Source organism: Mobula birostris, chromosome 13 (assembly GCF_030028105.1).
Source record: "Mobula birostris isolate sMobBir1 chromosome 13, sMobBir1.hap1, whole genome shotgun sequence".
In the NCBI taxonomy this organism is placed as follows: domain Eukaryota; kingdom Metazoa; phylum Chordata; class Chondrichthyes; order Myliobatiformes; family Myliobatidae; genus Mobula; species Mobula birostris.
The window spans coordinates 93,750,990-93,773,975 of record NC_092382.1 but is presented as its reverse complement, the minus strand read 5'-3'; the positions used below and the strand labels follow the sequence as shown (position 1 = coordinate 93,773,975).

The 22,986-nt window shown below is 48.1% G+C and overlaps 1 protein-coding gene across 2 annotated transcripts in view; it reads left to right on the top strand.

Annotated features, from left to right (window-relative positions):
• The first annotated feature begins 5,727 nt into the window (after positions 1-5,727).
• Positions 5,728-22,986, top strand: part of LOC140207752 (CD209 antigen-like protein A) — a 33,653-nt gene continuing 16,394 nt past the window's right edge. The window contains exons 1-3 of one of the 2 annotated variants that reach the window (XM_072276311.1): positions 5,728-6,557; positions 17,844-17,948; positions 22,190-22,357. In XM_072276311.1, the coding sequence (XP_072132412.1) occupies positions 6,410-6,557; positions 17,844-17,948; positions 22,190-22,357 (421 nt within the window). In that variant the 5' untranslated portion in view covers positions 5,728-6,409. Of the gene's footprint in view, positions 6,558-17,840; positions 17,949-22,189; positions 22,358-22,986 lie in introns of both variants that reach the window. The other variant, XM_072276308.1, reaches the window with a different exon arrangement.

Genomic DNA, 22,986 nt, shown 5'->3' with positions numbered 1-22,986 from the left:
ATAATAAACTGTACAAATACAAGTATAAATAAACAGCAATAAATAACACGAGAAAGAGTCCTCAGAGTGAGACCATCGGTTGTGGGAATCTCAATAGGATAAGAGTGGTTATCCCCTTCTGTTCGAGAGCCTGATGGTTGAGGGGTAGTAACTGTTCCTGAACCTGGTGGTGTGAGTCCTGAGACTCCTGTACCTTCTACATGATGACAGCAGTGAGAAAAGAGCACGGTCTGGGGGGTGAGGATCTCTGACGATGGATGCTGCTTTTCTACAGCAACGTTTCCTGTAGATGTGCTCAATGGTTGGGAGGGGTTTACCCGGGATGTACCGGGCCCAATCCACTACCTTTTGTAGGATTTTCCGCTCAAAGTCATTGGTGTTCCCGTACCAGGGCGTAACGCAGCCAGTCAGCGCACTTTCCGCCACACAGCTACAGGAGTTTGCCAAGGTTTTCGATGACATGACGAACCTCCACACACTCCTGAGGAAGTAGAGACTCTGTCCTGCTTTCTTCGCAATAATAGGTCCTCTGAGATGGTGACACCCAGGAATTTAAAGTTACTGACCCTCTCCACCTCTGATCCCCCGGTGATTACTGTCTCCTGGACCTCAGGCTTCCCTCTGCTGAAGCCTACAGTCAGTCCCTTGGTCTTACTGACACTGAGTGAGAGGTTGTTGTTATTAAACCACTCAGCCAAGTTTTCAGTCCCCCGCCCGCATGCTGATTTATCACCTCCTTTGATACGGCCCAGAGCGGTGGTGAGGTCAGCAGACTTGTATCTGGTGTTGGAGCTGCCCTTAGCCCCACGGTCACGGGTGTAAAGCGAGTAGAGCAGGGGGCTAAGGACACATTGCTGTGGTGCTCCTGTGCTGATGGGGGATTGTGAAGGAGATGCTTTTGCCAATTCAAACTGACTGTATTCTACAAGTGAGGAAACCCAGGATCCAATTGCACAAGGGGGTATTGAGGCCCAGGTCTTGGAGTTTACTGATTAGTTTCAAGGGTGTTAAATGCCAAGGTGCAGTCAATAAAGAGCATCGTGATGTATGCTCCAGCGTTGCATGAAGAGCCACTGAGATGGCATCTGCTGCAACCCTGTTGCTCCGGTAGGCAAATTGGAGCAGATCCAAGTTGTCACTCAGACAGCAGCTGATATGTGTCAACAGCAGCCTCTCAAAACACTTCATCATCATGACTGTAAGTGCCACTGGGCAGTAGTCATTGAGGCTGGTTACCACTCAACTCACGGGCCCCGGTACCACTGAAGCCTGCTCGAAGCAGGTGAGTACCTCACACTGCCAGAGCAAGAGGATGAAGACACCAGCCAGATGGTCAGCACAGGTCTTCAGTCCTCGGCCAGGGGCTCCATCTGGACCAAAGGCTTTCCTTGCCTTCACTCTCCTGAAGGCAGCCCACACGTCATCTTCAGATATTCAGATCCCGAAGGTTCATTGGGAGATGTGGGGTGTGCAATGGTACCTCCCTGTTCCGGTGGTCAAAGTGAGCAGAGAAGGCATTGAGCTCACCCAGAAGTGAAGCTCTGCTGTCCCCATGTAGCTAGATTTAACTTTGTACGATTTTACGACATACAAACCCTGCCACAGCTGTCAACCATCCCTCACTGCTTCCAGTCTGGTCTGCAATCTCTGCTTCGCCGGTGAGATGGTTTACAGAGATCATACCTGCACCTCTTGTAGCACTCTTCATCTTCAACCTGAACGCCTCTGACCTGGCTCTCAACAAATTCCAGATTTCATGGCTCATCCAGGGTTTCTGACTGGCGAAGACCCTGAACAATATTGTGGGGACACACTCATCTACAGCTGTTCTAATAATATCTTTTCAACCTTGGTGTAGTCATTCAGATCCTCAATTGTTTGCAATCAAATGACTTTCCTGCAATACCCCCACCCCAATACTAGCACCTGTCCCACACCGCTCCCACAGCACTCCACACCCGCCATTCCAACTATCCTTTCCTTCTGCCAGATTTACAAAATCTCTCTCCACTCCACGTTGACAAATACAGTACTGGGCAAAAGTGTGTGTGTGTGTGTGTGTGTGTGTGTGTGTGAGAGAGAGAGAGACAGAGATGTCCCATGTCAGCTACCCTGCAGAGTGTTATACGGCCAGCTACATCATGGTCGACGCTCAGCTGGAGGGTCGAAGAAGCACTATAAGTATCAGGTGAAAAAAGCTTTAAGGAAGTGCAAGATCAGACCCGAGGACCTGGAGGATGTTGCTGCCGACCGTACCACGTGGCGACAGCTGTGTAGGGAAGGGGTTCGTATTCTGGAGATGGAAAGAACAACCAGGAGACAGAAGAAGAGAGCCAGGAGAAATGCAGCCAGGGTTACCACCACTACCACATATACACGTCCCACCTGCAATAGAGCTTGTGGGTCCAGGATAGGGCTGTATAGTCATCAAAGATCTCACCGTTAAAGGAGTGGACGTCAACATCGGATTTCGATGGACAACCAAAGAAGTGAGTGTGTTAAGACTTTTGCACAGTACTGAATATACAGAAAAGGTGGCAGAAAAAGGCCAGCAATCCTATGAAAGATTCTGCTCACCCTGCTTGTGGATAGCTTGTCCCATTCCCATCAGGGAAGAGACTCCTCGCCATCCAGACCAGGACTCAAAAACTGCGATCTTCTTTCAGTTAGTCCTGACGAAGGGTCTCAGCCCAAAACATCGACTGTACTCTTCCTGGAGATGCTGCCTGGTCTGCTGTATTCCAGCATCTGCAGATTTCCTCATGTTTGTGTTTTTAAATATTCCCCAAAATGTCAGGCTGATCAACGCCTTCAACCCCACCACCACTACGTATCACCTAGTGTCGTACAACCAATCCATACAAGTTTCTTCTACATTCTGTTCTGTAGGGTTGTTTTGTATTTACATTTATTGTTTTCAATGTGCTTATTGTATCTTCGCGCTGCACTGGATTTGGGGGTAACAATCATTTCATTCAACTTTACACTCATTTCAATAAGAGATTTTTATATCTCCGTTTCTGCACCCCGGGCTGTGCTCTGTAATTTGCCAATTGCACCCTGTCATTTGCACTTCCTCCGTGACCAGTCAGTCCAATACCTGCGCCCCTCTCCCCGCTCCCCGGACCCCGGGACGGGTCGGGTCGGCGGAACGCGCAGGCGCAGTGGCCCCTTGCTCCCGCCCCGCCCCTTTCCCGTGGCCCGGGGCAACGCGGCGCGCAGGCGCAGGAGAAGCCGAGGGTTTTGGTGGCGGTGGTAGGCCGCGACCGTCCCCAGGCCGCCTCACTCCCAGCGTGGGGCTCTTCAGTCAGTCCCGAACCCGGCCCACTGGTCCCCTCTCCCCCTGCGCTGGTGTAGTTGCTGCGAAACCCAATTGATCCCACTGTTTGCTGGAGGAACCCTTGATTCGTCTTGCTCTGCCCAGGTTCTCCAACCCTCCTGGTCCATTTAACCCCCAGTCCGCCTGCTCACTGGACGGGCTGGTCTCGGTCAGCCCCCCGTTCAGACATTCGGTACCCAGCACTGCGGTTTACTGGAGACATTGGGCCTGTTGACATTGTTATATGGTTATACCAGGTCTAACCCCATTGCTTATTGGAGAAGCTGCCCTGTTTCACCCCCACCCCCCAGTCCAACTGATTTGTTGGGGAAGCTGGCCCAATTCAAAGCCCCACTTTAGTCTCAACCTGGCCTGTTCCATTGTTAGTCCAGCTGTTAATCAGACAAACTGGTTCTGCTCAACCCTCATTTAGGCTTAGCACGAGTTGTTCAGCGCCCGGTACTACGGTTTATTGGAGAAACCAGTTTGAAGTACGGGTTTCTTCAACACCCAGTCGAATTGGGTATCATCCCATTTATCCACTAAATCCCGTATTTATTGTTGACCTCCCCCCACCAAAGTGTTGTTTTAAGCTATTAAATCTAATGTTAGTCTAAATCTGCTAGGCCAAACCTGCAATTTAATCAATTTCTATAAATTTGTACAAATTGTCAATCCCCTTATACTGTGCTTCAAAACTTCTTAATTAATTGAGTACCGTTGTAATCTCTTTGTATCTTAAACCCATTAATTCAACTTATTTGATAAAATTGGCCTATTTACCCATTAAACTCACTTTCATTGTCTAAAGGATATATTTAAATTTGAGACCGAATTAATACAGTTCAGACAAAATTGTCATTTTTACCTATTGTATGTAAGTAACATACAGCTTTTAACCTAATTAGTCCAACTTTATTGGATACAATTATCTTAACTCCTGTCTCAAAACTTAGTTAACTTATAAATGAAATTAATGTGTTTATTGCAAAATTGTCATATTTGTCCATCCAACTGATTTCTGTAGTGTAAACTGAATCTTTTAAATCCTATTACTTAAGTGTTTCATAGTTTAGTTGTGAAAAGAATATAGCTTGTAGTGAGTTAATATATTCTGCTATTAAAGCCAAATAATTCACTTCCATTGGATATAAATAAGTAATACTTTATTATTTGTTATTAAAGCTGGTGAAATAAAATTACTATAAATAGCATTAAGCAATATAAGTATCCAATAAATCATTTAAAAAAATAAATTATCCCTTAAAAGCAATTTAACTACTTCAATTATTTAATATTTCAATGTTTGATGTTGAATTAGTTAAAATGTTGATAATCAACTTTGTTTAACAGTGTCATCCTAATTAATTTATTGTAGAATATTTATTGTGAATATCTGGCAGGATATTTAATCTGCTACACTAGCATAATTAACAATCTCTAATTTTAATATGACAATTAAAATAAACTAAATCTTTAGTGATAGTTAATTAGATTGGTATTAGATGCCAATTTGATTGGTATGATCAACATATGTAAGGCATAATCTCACAAAGATACTGACATTTTGCAATATCAGCATAATTGACAATGGAATGATAACTTAATTTTGCATTACAAATTATATTGTAAATTAATTCATACATAATTAAGTATACTATATAATTGTATCTGAGTTTGTATTTAATTCAATAAGCTTTAAAGTCTAGTTAATTCAATTCTTTATTGGATATAAGCAAAATAATTGCTGTTAAATAATTTTAAAATTCCAAATAGATGTAGTACTGACTTAATTTGAATGTTTATTATATATAATAATTTACTCAGCTAAACTGTATATAAACCTGAAAATTAACAGTTATCTAAAATTGATGAATGTTCTAAAATTGCTAATTTATCAAGTTATTGTATATAGTTCCGTGGTTAATATTTAATTTTCTACTTATTGTGCATAGTAAACATTTAGGTTGCTGTTTGATTTCCCAGTGTGCTGGATTTAAGATACAAATAACTTAAATGGAAGTCAATTGGTTGTGAAGATAGAGGAAATTAATCCCATGCCAACAATTCATAAAACTTTGAATTACTAATCTACTACAGTTGTCAGTCCAAGTCCATCTATGTAGGGATTTCTCAATTAAACAAACAGATAATTCACTGTTTTGTTCTGTAGAAAGCCAAAACTAGGTGACAATACACATTTTAATAATTTCCCAGATATTTAGCTGTTGAGTATCTTATTTGAGACGGTTAATACTTGACATTTCAGTTACAAAGCTAATAAAAAAGTTTAATATTTTAGCAGAATAACAAGTAATCACTTAACGTATTTACCCAATAAATTAACAATTCATTAGTTAAACATGTTAATCAATTTAATTAAAACTCAATTTTAAATTTACTGTTACCAAAATAGTAGTTCAATTCAAAATCAACAAATTGAATAGTTCATAATTTCGCCATTAATTTTCAAGAACCAGTCCAGTTTGAGTGCAAAAACTGGTCGGTAAATGGTGCTGATGATTTAATCAGTTTTCAGCAACTGATCGCTCCTGTAAGCAGGACAAATATTAATCAAACATCCTGCACATTATACAGAGAAATCTCAAATATTAAACAGCCATTTAAAAATCTCAAATATTAAACAGCCATTTAAAAACTGTGAATGAATCCAATTCTCAAGCAGCGATAGACCTAGCCATCGCCTGAACAGGGGGAAGCAAAAACTCAGATGTGAGTATTTGGCAGGGCTTCAAATCTGTTTCCCCAATCTTGGTTCAAGAAGGGCAGTAATGGGCACTCAGGCTCAGCAGAGAAACAGGATCATTCATTGAGCCCTGAATTTCGCTGCTGACTCTTAAGATAGAACAGGTAACCTGTCCGGCGTGTGTTCACTGGGAGAATCATTCGACGATGTACCAGGTACTGAGCAAATGGTTCGCTCAGATAACCCAAAGTGACGAATGCCAGCACGCCTGCTAAACAGGAACAAAATTGGGTTCAGCAATTATCCCAGATAGAGTAGGCATGGGACAAGTCCTCCGAAAGGATTGAGTAGGCGGGTCAGCGCAGAGCTCGTAAGCCCCTTCGATGGCGGATGAAGACGAGGAGGATGCGTGGGCCCCCGCAGAGGGGGGCCAGCCACGGAAGAGGGAGAGGAAGATGGTCCAGGCCGCTGAGGAGGAAGAGAGCGCCAGCACTGAGAGCACGCCCAGCGTGGACGAGGAGGAGGAAGACGGTATGGATCACACAGTGAGGCGCTGAGGGTGGGGAATTAACAGGGCAGCCACTGGAAGCAAGGTGATGCAAAAGGGTCCAGTGACTGTCCTTAGGAAGTGTACGAAGGAGTGTAGAATAAACCCAACAGATGTCATGAGTGTGCGCGATGGGGCAACGTAAAGGGGGCTTCACTCTGTGTCTGACCCCGGGGAGTGTGTGGTGGGACGGTACGGAGGGAGCTTCACTCTGTGTCTGACCCCGGGAGTGTGTGATGGGACGGTGCGGAGGGAGATTCACTCTGTGTCTGACCCCGGGAGTGTGTGATGGGACGGTGCGGAGGGAAATTCACTCTGTGTCTGACCCCGGGAGTGTGTGATGGGACGGTGCGGGGGGAGCTTCACACTGTGTCTGACCCCGGGGGTGTGTGATGGGATGGTGCGGGGGGAGCTTCACTCTGTGTCTGACCCCAGGAGTGTGTGATGGAAGGGGTAGAGGAAATTATAATCTGTTTACTCAGTCCATTTTCTATCTTATTGATTTGGTCATTATTTTCTGCGTCGTATTGTTGAATTTTGATACCTTTATTTGTTGACTCGTACTGAGACAATCCCTGTCAGTGAATTCTGGTCTCTCAGTCATCTGTAGTGAAGTTTTTCCAGTCTGATACCTGCTCCTGCTGAAGGGTTCTGGGTGCAGAGGAGCCATTAGACAGAAGTGCAGACAGTGAGCTGGGAGCCCTGAGTGGCCACCTTGGGCTCGATCCAGGACCAGGCTGCTCAGGAGGTTTCCCCAACCAACTGTTTTGACCCACGCCCGCCCCTTCCTCCTCTCCGCCTGCTACCCAAAGATGAGCTGAGCGCTGAAACACTGCCCACATACGGCAAGCAGGCTTTCACATGCACTGGGGGGGCTGCATTTGATGCACACATTTGACATGGCACTGAGCTGCGGCCTCTTTCGAGGTCACGGGTCAGACTGCGTTATGTTAGCTTTTAGGTTTGCAGGAATGGTTTTGGGGAACAGAGCGAGAGGAGTTCAGGATCAGGTGAGAGGGTAGTGGGAGAATTACAGCACAAGAACATAAGAAATAGGAGCAGGAGTTGGACATCCAGCCCGTAGAGCCTGCTCTGTCATTCAATAAGATCGTGGCTGATCTGACCATAGACTCATCTCCACCTACCTGCCTTGTCCCCATAACCCTTATTTCCCCTACTACGCAAAAATCTATCCAACCTTGTCTTAAATACATTTCCTGAGATAGCCTCCACTGCTTCATTGGGCAGAGAATTCCACAGATTCACCACCCTCTGGGAAAATCAGCTGCTCCTCATCTCCATCCGTAATCTACTCCCCCAAATCTTGAGAGTTGGTCCCCTAGTTCTAGTCTCAACTTTCCTGCTTCTATCTTATTTAACTCTTTCATAATGTTATGCATAAGGGGGTTTCGTCTTTTATGTTACTGCATATGCTAATTAAAATGGCTTCTTTGTTATGTTATACTTGGGAATGCTTCTTTGTTATGTTAAACGCTGAGAAATTTTTTGCACTATCAGCTTGTTTTGGGTTAGGTGGTGATAAGAGGATGTTATGAACCAATTGGGATAGTTGTTATGATTTTGGTGTATCTGGAAAATTTGTATGCGCGGGGTTTTGGAGGCAGAAGGCAGGAAAGAGAGAGAGACAGAGGATGAACCTGGTGCTGTGATGTCCGCTAACGGGGTCGGACCCGGAGGAGGACGTTCGGCGAGGAGACGGACTCATGTGGGGCGTCTGGTTGACCACCGTTGTTGGCCCCAGGTGGCCGGTCGAGGTGGTCCAAGGGGTCGCAGGGTGAAGAAGAAGGGTTGTGAGCTCCAACTGTTTGTGCACGAAGAGATTGAACTTTGATAAGTGTGGCGCCGTTAGCGGACATCACAGCACCTGCTTCATCTCCTGTCTCTCTCTCCCGCCTTCTGCCTCCAAAACCCCGTGCATACAAATCTTCCAGATACGCCAAAATCATAAGAACTATCCCAGTTTGTTCGTAACATCTCCTTATCACTGCCTAACCCAAAACAAGCTGATAGTGCAAAAAGTTTCTCAGCGTTTAACATAACGAAGAAGCCATTTTAATTAGCCTATGCAGTAACCTAAGAGACGAAACCCCCTTACATATAAGATCTCCTCTCCTCCTTCTGACTTGCAGTGAGTACAGTCCCAGGCAACTCAATCTCTCCTCATAGTCTAACCCCCTCATCTCTGGAATCAACCTGGTGAACCTCCTCTGCACTGCCTCCAAAGCCAGTCTATCCTTCCTCAAGTAAGGAGACCAGAACTGCACACAGTACTGCAGGTGCGGCCTCACCTGTACCCTGTACAGTTGCAGCATAACCTCCCTGGTCTTAAATTCAATCCCTCTAGCAATGAAGGCCAGCATCCCATTTGCCTTCTTGATAGCCCGCTGCACCTACAAACCAACCTTTTGTGATTCATGCACAAGCACTCCCGTCCCTCAGCACAGCAGCATCCTGTGATCTTTTACTGTTTAGTTAATCATCTGCTTTTCCATTTTTTCTTCCAAAGTGGATGACTTCATATTTACCAACATTGTACTCCGTCTGCCTGACCTTTGCCCACTCACTTAATCTATCTAAATCTCTCTGCAGACTCTCTGTATCTTCTACACAGTTTGCTTTTCCACTCAATTTAGTGTCATCAGCAAATTTAGATACACTGTACTCAGTCCCCTCTTCCAGATTGTTAATGTATATCACGTACAGTTGTGGGCCCAGCAGCGAGCCCTGCGGCTCACTGCTCACCACTGATTGCCAGCCAGAGAACTAGATGAGAGACAGGAGTCTGAACCACTGCTCCACGTTTGAACGCCACCCAACATGGACGCGTCCAGCAGTCCAGCAAGGGTGATGGCTGGTACTCTTCCCAGATCAGTGAGTCATCTGCCTGTTCCAGGGTCGGGGTGCAGGATCGACGGTAACCCGCTAGCTCTGCGAATCATCGAAACCGGAGTTCCCGGCCTGCTGTTCGGAGACCCTGTGTCGGCGAGTGCAGAGCCCGAGGCCTGGAGTTCAGAGTCCTGTCGTCGGCCGGTGCAGAGCCCGAGGCCTGGAGTTCAGAGACCCATTGTTGGCAAGTCCAGGAGTCGATCCTGACGATCAAAGGCCGAAGGTCGAACAGAAGTTCAGAAATTGAGAACCGATGTCTCTGCTTCTGTGAGTCTGCTGGGCAGTCGAAGGGCCAATGTCTCTGAGTTCACAAATTAGTGGGAGGTTGGAGGCCTGAGGTTAGAGCACAAGGCAGGGGGAGGAAAGGGGCTTGGTTTGCTGTTCTTTTTGGTTGCTTCTTGCTCTGCCGAGCACCCCGGGTAGTTGAAGGCCCAGTGTCTCGGAGACCTTGGCCTGACTTGTGGTTCGAGCACTGGGTGGGTGGGTGGGCGGGAGGGGGGAGGAATGTGCTGTTGTGTCCTGTCTTGTGGCAGTCTGTGTCATTCTGCCCAGCACGGTGGGTATGCTATGTTGGCGCCAATGTGTACGCCAACACTTGCAGGCTGCCCCCACCCCCCAGCACACCCATGGGTGCATTGGTTGCCCACGCGGACGGCCCAGTTCACTGTATGTTTCAAGGTACGTGTGGTAAGTAAATCTGAATGTGAAGTGCTACAGGGATTCTGTCAGCACTGTGCAGCTCGTTCTGCCCAGAACGGTTGTGTTGTGGGTGAGTTGGAGGGAAGCCCTCCAACAGAGACCCAAAAAGGTTCTACTGATGCTGTCAATCTTGAGCAACACGCACTAAGTACTGGAGGAACTCACACAAAACGCTGGAGGAACTCAGCAGGCCAGGCAGCATCTGTGGGAAACAGTAAACAGTCGGCTTTCAGGCTGAGATCCTTCAGCAGGACTGATGATGTAGGGACGCCCACAGTGCTGTTCGGGAGGGGATTCCAAGATTTTGACCCAGCGACAATGATGGAACTGCTGGTCGTTAAAGGCCCAATGTCTCCGAGTTCTGATTCTGTGAGTCTGCTGGTAGTCATTTCCAAGTCAGGGTGGTGAGTAACTTGGAGGGGGATTTCCAAGTGGTGGTGATCCCAGGTACCTGCCGTTCTCGTCCCTCTAGTGGTTGTGGGTCTGCCTTAGGAACTTCGGTATGTGGTTGCAGTGCATCTTTGTAGGTAGCACGCACTGCTGCAGACATCTTTAGCACATAAATATAGCTAGGAAGCCTAGTACCGAATTTGTCAACGTCATCCGGGGAGCAAGTCTGTAAATCTGGGCAGGAGCAAACGCCGTTGGGAGTGGTGAGGGTGGAGTGCTGCAGGAGGAGTGTGGGAGAAGTGGTAGAGTAGGAGTGCCCGGGGGCGGGGGGGGGGGTGTGTGGGTGCAGACACACCCAGCCCTGATGCACCAGGCAAGGTCGTTTGAATGCAAGCAATTGTTGTTGATCATCACAGAATGTCTCTCTCTGGTGCTTCCAGTTTCCTCCCCTCTCCGTTTCCCTGCCCCCTCCCCGTTCTCAATCCACAACAGAGACCCGTATCAGAATCAGGTTTAACGTCACTCAGGTATGTCAATGATTTTTTTTGTGGCAGCAGTACAGAGCAGTACATAAAATTACCACAGTCCTGGGCATCCTGGCTACGGTTATGTGCCTGGGGCTTTTGCACAGTCCTGTATGTTGCAGTTGTACAGGTTGTTATTGATGACTCAGATAGTTGTGAGACATTTAGGTCAACCTTGTTATTGGAAAGACGTTCAGAGCTCAAAGCAAAATTTATACGTGTCACCATGCGCAACCCTGAGATTCATTGTCCTGCGGGCATTCACAGCAAATCTACAGAATAGTAACTATAACAGGATCAATGAAAGATCAAGTAGATTGCAGAAGGCAACAAACTGTGAAAATATAAATAAGGAAAGGTACGTCACATCCGGAGTTTCTCCGGTTAGCGGACGACTTCCCTCCACGCCTCTGTGACGTAGCGGGGAACAGCGTACGAGGCAAGTTACAGCGGTGGTTCGCCATTGCCTTCCGCCGGGTGAGTTTCCAAAGAGATCACCAGCTCGTAACCCAGCACGGATGGGAAGCGTGCAGGGGAGCCGGCTGGCTGGATTCGAACCCGGGACCTGTCGTCCCGAAGTCCGACGCGGATGCCACTATGCCACCAGCCAGGTATAAATACATAGCAATAAACAACGAGAACATAAAATAACAAGGTAAAGTGTCCTTAAAGTGAGATCATTGGTTGTGGGAACACCAGAAGATGAGAGTAGTTATCCTTGTTTGCTTAAGAGCCTGATGATCACGGGGTAGTATCTGTTGTTGGCCCTTAACGTTGACATTGTTAAGCCATACAGAGTACAGAAAGGGTACCGTCTGGTTTTGAGGCTCTGAATTAGAGGGGCAAGGTGGGCCGTGCTGCTGGAGCCAGGTACAACTGCAGAGTTTAACAGCCATTTGGACAGGCACGTGGAGGGTTATGAGCTGAGCGCGGGCAGCTAGCACTAGCAGGGAGGATGCTGTGGTTAGCATGGACGAGTTGGGCCCGTTTCCATGCTGTATTACTTTAAAATTAGCTCAGACCAGACCGGTGAGGAAATTCCGTTGACAAGAACAGCCTGTCAGACTGTTCGATTGATGCTGCCATGAGGTAAAGTAGAAACTACCAAAGTGATTCTGAAATTAGCTACACTGTAAAATACACTGAGCGTTTACAGACAAACAGATGATGACAGAGACACAAGAGATTCTGCAGATGATGGAAATCTTCCAAGGTTCAAAGTACATGTATTCCATTATACATTATAACGTAATGTTACCATATACTACCTTGGGATTCATTTTCTTCTAGGCATTCACAAGGAAAAAAAAAGGGTAGGATTTACAAAAACTATACATAAGCAGTCAAAATCTGGCAAATCATCGATGAGCAAAAGAAGACGAACTGTGCCAATTTAGAAAAAAAGCAACAGGCACACAAAATCTGGGAGGAACTCAAGCAGGTTGGCAGCGTCGACAGAGGGGAAGGAACAGAATCAGAATCAGGTTTAATATCACCGGCATGTGTCGTGAAATTTGTTAACTTACCAGCAGCAGTTCAATGAAGTACAGAGTAAATATAAAAGTAAACTGAATTACAGTATTTATATATACGTATATTAAATACTTACAATAAGGAGTGCAAAAAACAGAAATAAACCCTTTTAAAAAAAAGTAGTGAGTTACTATTCATGGGTTCCCTGTCCATTTAGGAATCATATCATTTCAGGGAAGCAGCTGTTCCTGAATCGCTGAGTGAGTGCCTTCAGACTTCTGTATCTCCTTCCCAACAGTAACAATGAGAAGAGGGCACGTCCTGGGTGGTGAGGATCCACAATGGTGGACGCTGCCTTCCTAAAGCACTGCTCCATGAAGATGTCTTGGAGACTATGGGGGTTCATATCCAAGATGGAGGGTATAGAAGGTTAAACTACAAGAACAACAATGGCAGGGATCGGTGCTGGGTCTGTTGTTGTTTGTCATCTATATTAATAGTTTATAAGATAATGCGGTAAACTGGAGCATCAAGTTATTTCTGGTAAATTGGTTCTTTCTTCAGCGGTTTGATAGGGGCACGACTGTGCAAGCGCGTGGACATCAGCCAGTTAGAACAGCGAGGAGGGTTTAAAAGGAGACACCTTACAGAGCGAGTTTAGGGGTACGGGGAGACAGAGTAGGAAGGCTTTGGCCCAACGGGGCTTCGGCGATAACGGGTTGAGGTGAGGTACGCTGCCTGTGCAGAATACAGACAGGGGGAATGTGTATGAGGCTGGTGTTCTGTGCTCGGTGTCAGATGTGGGGAGTGCTGGAGTCTCCCGGCCTCCCGGACGGCCACATCTGCGCCAGGTGTGTCGAGCTGCAGCTCCTTAGGGACCATGTTAGGGAACTGGTCAGGGAGAGTGAGGAGGTGATAGGAACTACAGGCAGGTAGTCACACCAAGGCCTCGGGAGACAGAGAAGTGGGTAACAGTCAGAAGAGGGAAGGGCAGGAGTCAGATACTAGGGAGTACCCCAGTGGCTGTACCCCTTGACAATAAGTACTCCTGTTTGAGTACTGCTGGAGGGAGGGGAAACGGCCTACCTGGGGGAAGCGACAGTGGCACAGAGTCTGGCCCTGTGGCTCAGAAGGGTAGGGAAAGGAAGAGGATGGCAGCAGTGACACGGGACTCTATAGTTAGGGGGTCAGACAGGTGATTCTGACCTGTCTGAAGGTAGAAGCACAGATTGTAGTTTGCCTCCCAGGTGCCAGGGTCTAGGATGTTTCTGATCGCGTCCACAAGATCCTGAAGTGGGAAGGAGAACAGCCAGAGGTCGTGCTACATATTGGTACCAATGACTTATGTAGGAAAAGGGAGGAGGTCCTGAAAGCAGACTACAGGGAGTTAGGAAGGAAGTTGAGAAGCAGGATGTCAAAGGTAGTAATCTCAGGATTAGAGTGAGTATAGAGTATAGGAATAGAGTGAGGTGGAGGATAAATGTGTGGCTGAGGGATTGGAGCAGGGAGCAGGGATTCAGATTTCTGGATCATTGGGACCTCTTTTGGGGCAGGAGTGACCTGTACGAAAAGGATGAGTTGTACTTGAATCCCATGGGGACCAATATCCTGGCAGGTTGGTTTGCTAAGGCTACTGGGGAGAGTTTAAACTAGGATTGCTGGGTGGGAACCGAACTGAAGAGACGGAGGAAGAGGCGGTTGGCTCACAAATAGACAAAGTTTGGAGACAGTGCGACAGGGAGGATAGGCAGGTGATAGAGAAGGGATGCGCTCAGACCAATGGTTTGAGATGTGTCTATTTTAATGCAAGGAGTATTATAAACAAAGCGGATGAGCTTAGAGCATGGATCAGTACTTGGAGCTATGATGTTGTGGCCATTACAGAGACTTGGATGGCTCAGGGACAGGGATGGTTACTTAGAGTGCCAGGCTTTAGATGTTTCAGAAAGGACAGGGAGGGAGGCAAAAGAGGTGGGGGCGTGGCACTGTTGATCAGAGGTAATAGTGTTACGGCTGCAGAAAAGGAGGAAGACATGGAAGGATTGTCTACAGAATCTCTTATGAGCCTTATGAGCCTGACTGAATTTTGTGAGGATGTGACTAAACACATTGATGAAGGTAGAGCAGTAGATGTAGTGTATATGGATTTCAGCAAGGCATTTGATAAGGTACCCCATGCAAGGCTTATTGAGAAAGTTAGGAGGCATGGGATCCAAGGGGACATTGATTTGTGGATCCAGAACTGGCTTGCCCACAGAAGGCAAAGAGTGATTGTAGACAAGTCATATTCTGCATAGAGGTCGGTGACCGGTGGTGTGCCTCAGGGATCTGTTTTGGGACCCCTGCTCTTTGTGATTTTTATAAATGACCTGGATGAGGAAGTGGAGGGATGGGTTAGTAAAATTGCTGATGACACAAAGGTTGGGGGTGTTGTGGATAGTGTGGAGGACTGTCAGAGGTTACAGTGGGACGTTGATAGGATGCAAAACTGGACTGAGAAGTGACAGATGGAGTCCAACCCAGATAAGTGTGAGGTCGTTCATTTTGGTAGGTCAAATATGATGGTAGAATATAGTATTAATGGTAAGAATCTTGGCAGTGTGGAGGATCACAGGGATCTTGGGGTCCGAGTCTATAGGTCACTCAAAGCTGCTGTGCAGGTTGGCTCTGTGGTTAAGAAGGCATATAGTGCATTGGCCTTCATCAGTCGTGGGATTGAGTTTAAGTCGAGAGGTAATGTTGCAGCTATATAGGACCCTGGTCAGACCACACTTGGAGTACTGTGCTCAGTTCTGGTCACCTCACTACAGGAAGGAAGTGGAAACCATAGAAAGGGTGCAGAGGAGATTTACAGGGATGTTGCCTGGATTGGGGAGCATGCCTTATGCGAATAGGTTGAGTGAACTCGGCCTTTTCTCCTTGGAGCGGTGGAGGATGAGAGGTGACCTGATAGAGGTGTATAAGATAATGAGAGGCATTGGTTGTGTGGATAGTCAGAGACTTTTCCCAGGGCTGGAGTGGCTAGCACGAGAGGACACAGTTTTAAGGTGCTTGGAAGTAGGTACAGAGGAGATGTCAGGAGTAAGTTTTTTTACACAGAGAGTGGTGAGTGCGTGGAATGGGCTGCCGGTGACAGTGGTGGAGGCAGATACAATAGGGTCTTTTAAGAGACTCCTGGACTGGTACATGGAGCTTGGAAAATAGAGGGCTATGGGTAACCCTGGGTAATTGCTAAGGTAAGGACATGTTCAGCACAGCTTTATGGGCTGAAGGGCCTGTATTGTGCTGTAGGTTTTCTGTGTTCCTTTGTTTCTATCAAGTTTGGGGGTGTTCTGGATATCAAGGAAGGTTAACAAAGTTTGTAGCAGGATCTAGACCAGCTGAGAAGATGCAGATGGAATTTCACTCACTTCAACACTGAGCACTGATCCCACGACTTGTGGACTCACTTTTTAGTACTTTACAACTCAAGTTCTCAGATTTCTTTCTTTCCTTCTTTACTTCTTTATTTCCTTCTTTCTCTTTCTTTCTTTCCATCCTTCTTTCTTTCTCTATTTACCAGTTTGTCTTCCTTTGCACATCGGTTCTTTGTCCATCTTTGTGACTCTATGGTGCTTCTTTGTATTTACCATGAATGCCCACAGGAAGATGAATCTCGCGGTAGTACGTGGCGACATACATGCACCTTGACAGTAAACTTACCGTGAACTTTTAATGTGGATAAGTGTTGCACTTTGGGAGGACAAATCAATGTGGGACTTACACAGCGAGGAACAAAGTCACCTGGGAATATACAGATCCATCATTTCTTGAAAGTGGATAGTGTTGCAAAGAAAGCTTTTGGCACATTGGCCTTGATAAATCAAAGTATTGAGTGTGGGGTTGGGATGTTATGTTGAGGTTGGTGAGCCTAACTTGGAGTATTTGGGCAGTTCTGGCCAGCTCTCTGGAGGAATGATATCACGAACAGGAGACAATCAGCAGTCGCTGTCAAACACACACAGAATGCTGGAGGAACTCAGCAGCTCAGGCAGTGTCCGTGGAAAAGAGTACACAGTCGGCGTTTTGACGAAGAGTCTCGGCCCGAATCATAGACCGTTTACTCCTTTCCACAGATGCTGCCTGGCCTGCTGAGTTCCTCCAGCATTTTGCGTGCGTTGACACCAACAGGACTGAAGGGGTGCAGGGTAAATGTACAAAGATGTTGCTGGGACTTGACCCGCATTATGGGGATAGGTTGGATAGGTTAGGATTTCATTCGCTGGAGTGCAGGAAAATGAGGAGGGGGGCAATTGTAACGTTGAAGAGAAGTTTGGATAGGTACATGGATGGGGAGGGGTTTAGAGGGATATGGTCCGGGTGGAGGTCGATGGGACTAGGGAGACCAGGGTTGTGTGTACATGAGGGAGCCATGCTCTCTCACTCACCTGGTCTCACCTATCACCTCCCAGCTCCTCACCCTCCCCTCCCCTCACTCACCTTCCCCTCACTCGGTCTCACCTCTCACCTCCCAGCTCCTCACTCTTCCCTCCCCTCACTCAGTCACCTTCCCCTCACTCGGTCTCGCTTATCACCTCCGAGCTCCTCACCCTTCCCTCCCCTCACTCACCCACCTTCCCCTCACTGGGTCTCACTATCACCTCCCAGCTTGTACTCTTCCTCCTCTCCCCTCTCTCCCCACCCTTAATCTGGCTTCTGACCCCACCTCCCTTCCTTTCCAGTCCTGATGAAAGATCTTGGCCCAAAACGTCAGCTGTTAATTTCCTTCCGCAGATGCTGCCTGGCCAGCATTTTGTGTGTGTTGGTCCTCTGGAGATGCTCTCCTCGCCCTGTAGTCACAGCAATGAGAAGAAAACTTTCCTCAGGGGCGCCTGAGCTATTTCGCTTGCAGAAGAACTAGGAGCAGGAGTTGGCCACCTGGCCCATCAAGCCTGCTCTGTCATTCAATAAGATCACGGCTGAACTGACCACTGACTCATCTCCACCTACCAGCATTTTCCTCATAACCCTTAATTCCCCTACTATACTATCTATCCAGCCTTGTCTCAAATCCTGTTTCTCTGCTGTAGTGTTCGGTGACTCTAATCCAATGCTGTTGGTTTGCCAGTCTGTAGATGGGGGTCCCGGGACCCTGTGGCTCACTTGCTCCGTCACCTGGTTATCTCTGGGGGAGCCACGGCTTGCCAGCGTTCCCCAAACCCACCGCCTCGCCTCCTTCCACCCAAGCCCTCAGCGTTTGGATGAGTAGCATTCACGTGCGCTTTGTGTCCACAGCAGTGTGTTGGCAGACCTACTGTGGGAGCGCCTGGAAGAAGATGGCCTGGGGAACTCTGGTGGCATTGATAATCTTCACCATCATTGTGGTCATCCTGACCTCCAAGGGTGAGTTACTGTTCTCCTGTGTGATGAAGTTCGGGGTGGGGGGGAAGGAGGAGGTGAAATGTTGAGGTGGCGAGGGGAGAGGGGAGAGTGTGGAAGCAAGGCGGGGGTTAAAGGTAATGTGCAGTCAAGGGTAGCCGTGGGCAGTATGAGGTAAGGCCTTTGATGAGTGTAAGTTTCCTTAGGGGCGCCTGAGCTATTTCACTTACTGGAGATGAGATACAAATGTAACGGAAGGATGCAAAGCACGCACACACCAACTGAAAAACAATCACTTTACTGACTTCAGGTTATCATCGGCTGTCAGCTTATAGTTTCTATTTGACTTTTAAGACCTGCATTGTGAAAGGCGATTGATGTTGCAAGCGAAGCAATTTGAGCACACACAATTCACCAAGCGGTCAGTATCCGTAACTGCGAGCCAATCCTGTCTAGAAATCACACTTAGTCATAGTAATACTTTATTGATCCTGGGGGAAATTGGTTTTTGTTACAGTTGCACCATAAATAATAAATAGTAATAAAACCATAAATAGTTAAATAGTGATATGTAAATTATTTATGCAGGAAATAAGTCCTGTGGAAATTTCTCTGTGGAGACTTCAGAGCAGTGCGGTGAGAGGGGCCACACTGCTCTCCCCGTGCATAAGTAAGGTATAGTTGAGGGATGATTAGATTATGAGGGCACTCAGTCCTCGTTTATTGTCATTTAGAAATGCATGCATTAAGAAATGATGCAATGTTCCTCCGGAGTGATATCACAAAGAAAAAAACAAGACAAACCAAAGACTAACACTGACAAGACAACATAATTATAACATATAGTTACAGCAGTGCAAAGCAGTACCATAATTTGGTAAAGGGCAGACCATGGGCACGGTAAAAAAAAGTCTCAAAGTTCCGATGCAGCAGAAGGGAGAAACTCTCTTTGCCATAAACCTCCAGGCACCGACAACTGCCGATGCATTGGAAGCACCTGGCCACAGTCCGACTCCGAGTCTGTTCGAAAACTTTGAGCCTCCGACACCGAGCGCCGAGCACCATCTCTGCCAAGCACTTCAACCCCGTCCCGGCTGCCGAACGACAAGCAAAGCCGAGGGTTTGGGGCCTTCCCCTCTGGAGATTCAGGATCACACAGTAGCAGCAGCAGCGAAAAAGGCATTTCAGAAGTTTCTCCAGGTGTTCCTCCATTCTGTCACATCTGTCTCCATCAAATCAGGATTGTGCACGGCACCCTACTTGACAGATTACAGATGAGTGCTGGTTTCCAGAGTATAGTTAATCGTGCCGACAGGAGGGCAGAGACGAACAAGGACATGGAAGATAGCAAGATCAGAAAGGGGTATGCTGATACCCCAGGACCTTTTTGAAAGTCTGTGCTAAAATTGGTGGTAATCTAAAAACATTTCTCCTTTTAGATTCTTAGCAGTGTGGAGGAACAGCGGAATCCTGGTGGTCCACGTCCACTGGTCCAAAGTGGCCGTGCAGTTTGGTAGGGTTGGTTAGAAGGCCTGCGGTGTGTTGGCCTTCATTAATCTCAGGTTTGAGTTCAAGAACTATGAGCTAATGCTGCAGCTCTGTAAAACCCTGGTTAGACCGCACTTGGAGTATAGTGTTCAGTTCTTGTCACCTCACTACAGGAAGCTACAGAGGAGATTCACCAGGATGCTGTCTAGACTGGAGAGCATGTCTTCTGAGTTTAGAGCTTTTCCCTTCGGAGCGAGAGAAGATGAGAGGTGACTTGATAGAGCTGTGCAAGATAATAAGAGGTGTAGATCGAGCGGAGAGCCAGAGATTTCTTTTTTCCCGGGGTGGAAATGTCTAATACAGTTCATCCATTTCCACAGATGCTGCCTGGCCTGCCGAGTTCCTCCAGCATTTTGTGTGTGTTGCTCCGGATGGCCAGTGCCTGCGGAATCTCTCGTGTTTAAAGGTGATCGGAGGAATGTCAGAGACAATATGTGTATTATATTTGTTGTTAGTACAGGGTGGTAGATGCTTAGGGCAGTGGTACAGGGGCACTGAAGAAACTAGGAGGGAAGGTTAGATCGATCTTAGACTAGGTTAAAAGGTCAGCACAACATTGTGAGCTGAAGCGCCTGTGTTGTATCCTGTGTTCTATGTTCCATTGTAATTTTGAAGAGAGACTATTATTGATTACTAGATTACTATCCATAATTATGGATTTTTTTAAGAAAAAGGGATGAATCCTGTTGTAATCATTGTTATACTATTAATAAAAGTACCACAGAGACAGATTGAAATAAATCAAGTATATTATAATATCTTTTAAAAAGTCTATTGAAAAATAACATCATTTCCATGACCCTCTCCCTTCTCCAGCCTCATATCCCTTTTGCCAATCACCTGTCCAGCTCTTGGCTCCATCCCTCCCCCTCCTGCCTTCTCCTATCATTTTGGATCTCCCTCTCCCCCTCCCCCTTTCAAATCTCTTACTCGCTCTTCCTTCAGTTAGTCCTGACGAAGGGTCTCGGCCTGAAACGTCGACTGTACCTCTTCCTAGAGATGCTGCCTGGCCTGCTGCGTTCACCGGCAACTTTGATGTGTGTTGCTTGAATTTCCAGCATCTGCAGATCTCCTCGTGTCTGCGTCATTTCCAAATAGCGTTGTTTTTGTACTGACGTGTACACCAACACTGCGAGGATTGCAAAACATACCATAGGGGCAGAATTAGGCCATTCTGCCCATCGAGTCCACTGGCGTCTCGGGCAATTAATTCCAGAGATTCACCAGCCTCTGGCTCAGAGTATTCTGAGGCTGTGCCCTCCGCTCCTAGACTCCCCCACTACAGGAAGTATCCTCTCTACATCCACTCTATCTGAGCTATTCAACATTTGATAGGTTTCAATGAGATCCCCACCCCCATCACCATCTCATGTCACTTTGTTCTCACAGCAGTCTCACTGGCACCAAACCGGCAAGAGACATTCCCTGTAAAAACATCTCCTTGCTCTCAGGTTTGAGAAATAATTCGCTGCTTCGTTTGGCAGTGAAGCTAATCCTTGTGTATCATTTTATTCCGGGTTGTGGTTAAAGAATCGCGGGACGGCTTTGCGTGCGAATGCATTTTTGTGTGGACCGCCACACCAAGAGTCCGTCTTGTCGTACAAGAGGTCCCCCTCCCGTTTCGAGGGCCTAACGCCCCCGACCATTTGTTCCTCCTCCCCATCCCGTGTTTCACCCTTCCAGTCCCCACCTATTCCCCATCTTGTCCTGACTCATTACCTCACCTCCCATCCCCGCAGCTCACACCCTCCCTTCCCGCTTCTTTAACCCCTCCCGTCCGCACTCCTTACCCCTCCCTCCCTGCTCCTCAGCCCCTCCCATCTCTGCTCCTTACCCCCTTACCCCCCATTCCTCTTGACATTCCCACTCCTGTCCCACTCCTTTTCCCCTCCCGATGTCCCCTCATTCCCCACTCCTTTGCCCCTCCTGATATCCCCTCATTTCCCACTCCTGTCCCACTCCTTTGCCCCTCCTGATATCCCCTCATTTCCCACTCCTGTCCCACTCCTTTGCCCCTCCTGATGTCCCCTCATTCCCCACTCCTTTGCCCCTCCTGATATCCCCTCATTTCCCACTCCTGTCCCACTCCTTTGCCCCTCCTGATATCCCCTCATTTCCCACTCCTGTCCCACTCCTTTGCCCCTCCCGATGTCCCCTCATTCCCCACTCCTTTGCCCCTCCCGATGTCCCCTCATTTCCCACTCCTTTGCCCCTCCTGATATCCCCTCATTTCCCACTCCTGTCCCACTCCTTTGCCCCTCCTGATATCTCCTCATTTCCTACTCCTGTCCCACTCCTCCTTCCCCACTCCTTTGCCCCCTCTGCCCCCTCATTCCCCACTCCTTTGCCCCCCGTCACTCCCTCATTCCGCGCTCCTGTTGTCCATCCTCACCCCCTGCTGTCCCCATCAGGGCCGTGTGCAGCTGGATAGGATGACTTGTTTCCAGTAAAGAGGTGACGGCCGGAGAGTTTGTTCACGTGCTGTCCTGTTCGACAGCAGTGGGAGTGGAAGGGAGCAGGGTGAGGTCATGCAGAGAGGGAGGAGGGAGGGACGGACAGGGGAGGCTGAGGAAGGAGTGAGGGAGGGAAGCAGGGGATGGGTGAGGAAAGATAGAGCAGTTGCTGGCACCTTTCTGTGTGCTGTGGGACACGGCATCTCCTGCATTGCCTGAGCCCTGACGCCGTCCACTCACTCTCCCTTCCGTCTCTGCCCACAGGCACCCAGCTCCGTGCAAACTACACCCATAAGAAGGCCGCTCTCAACGACGTCCGCAGCAACTACACGCAGGCTATGGACACCGTCGGGCAGAACCTCTCACAGTCGCAGTGCAGCCGCTATGAGGAAACCTTCCTCAACTGGCTACAGTCTTTCTGCAGGATCGTCAGTGAGTGTGGGCGTGGGGAGACACCGATAGTCATTGAGTGCGTGGGCATTGGCGGAAAGACACGGACCTTTGGTGTGCAGAGGACTCACCAGCCATCCTCTCCTCTTCCCTGCCCTCTTCCTTCCTCCACTCTTCTTCCCCTTCTTTCCTGCCTTCCCCTTCCCCATCTCTCTTCTTTTCCTCTCCCCTCCTCCCTCCCTCCTTCTCCTTCCTCCTCCCTCCCTCCTTCTCCCTCCTCCTCCCTCCCTCCTTCCCCCTCCCTCCTTCCCCCTCCCTCCTTCCCCCTCCTCCTCCCTCCCTCCTTCTCCCTCCTCCTCCCTCCCTCCTTCTCCCTCCTCCTCCCTCCCTCCTTCTCCCTCCTCCTCCCTCCCTCCTTCCCCCTCCCTCCTTCTCCCTCCTTCTCCCTCCTCCTCCCTCCCTCCTTCTCCCTCCTCCTCCCTCCCTCCTTCCCCCACCCTCCCCCTCCTCCCTCCTTCCCCTTCCCCCTCCTCCCTCCTCCTCCCTCCCCTTCCCCCTCCTCCCTCCTCCTCCCTCCCTCCTTCCCCCTCCTCCCTCCCTCCTTCCCCTCCTCCTCCTTTTCCCTGTCCCCCTCTTCCCTCTCCCTCCCATTCCTCCTTGCTTCCGTCCTC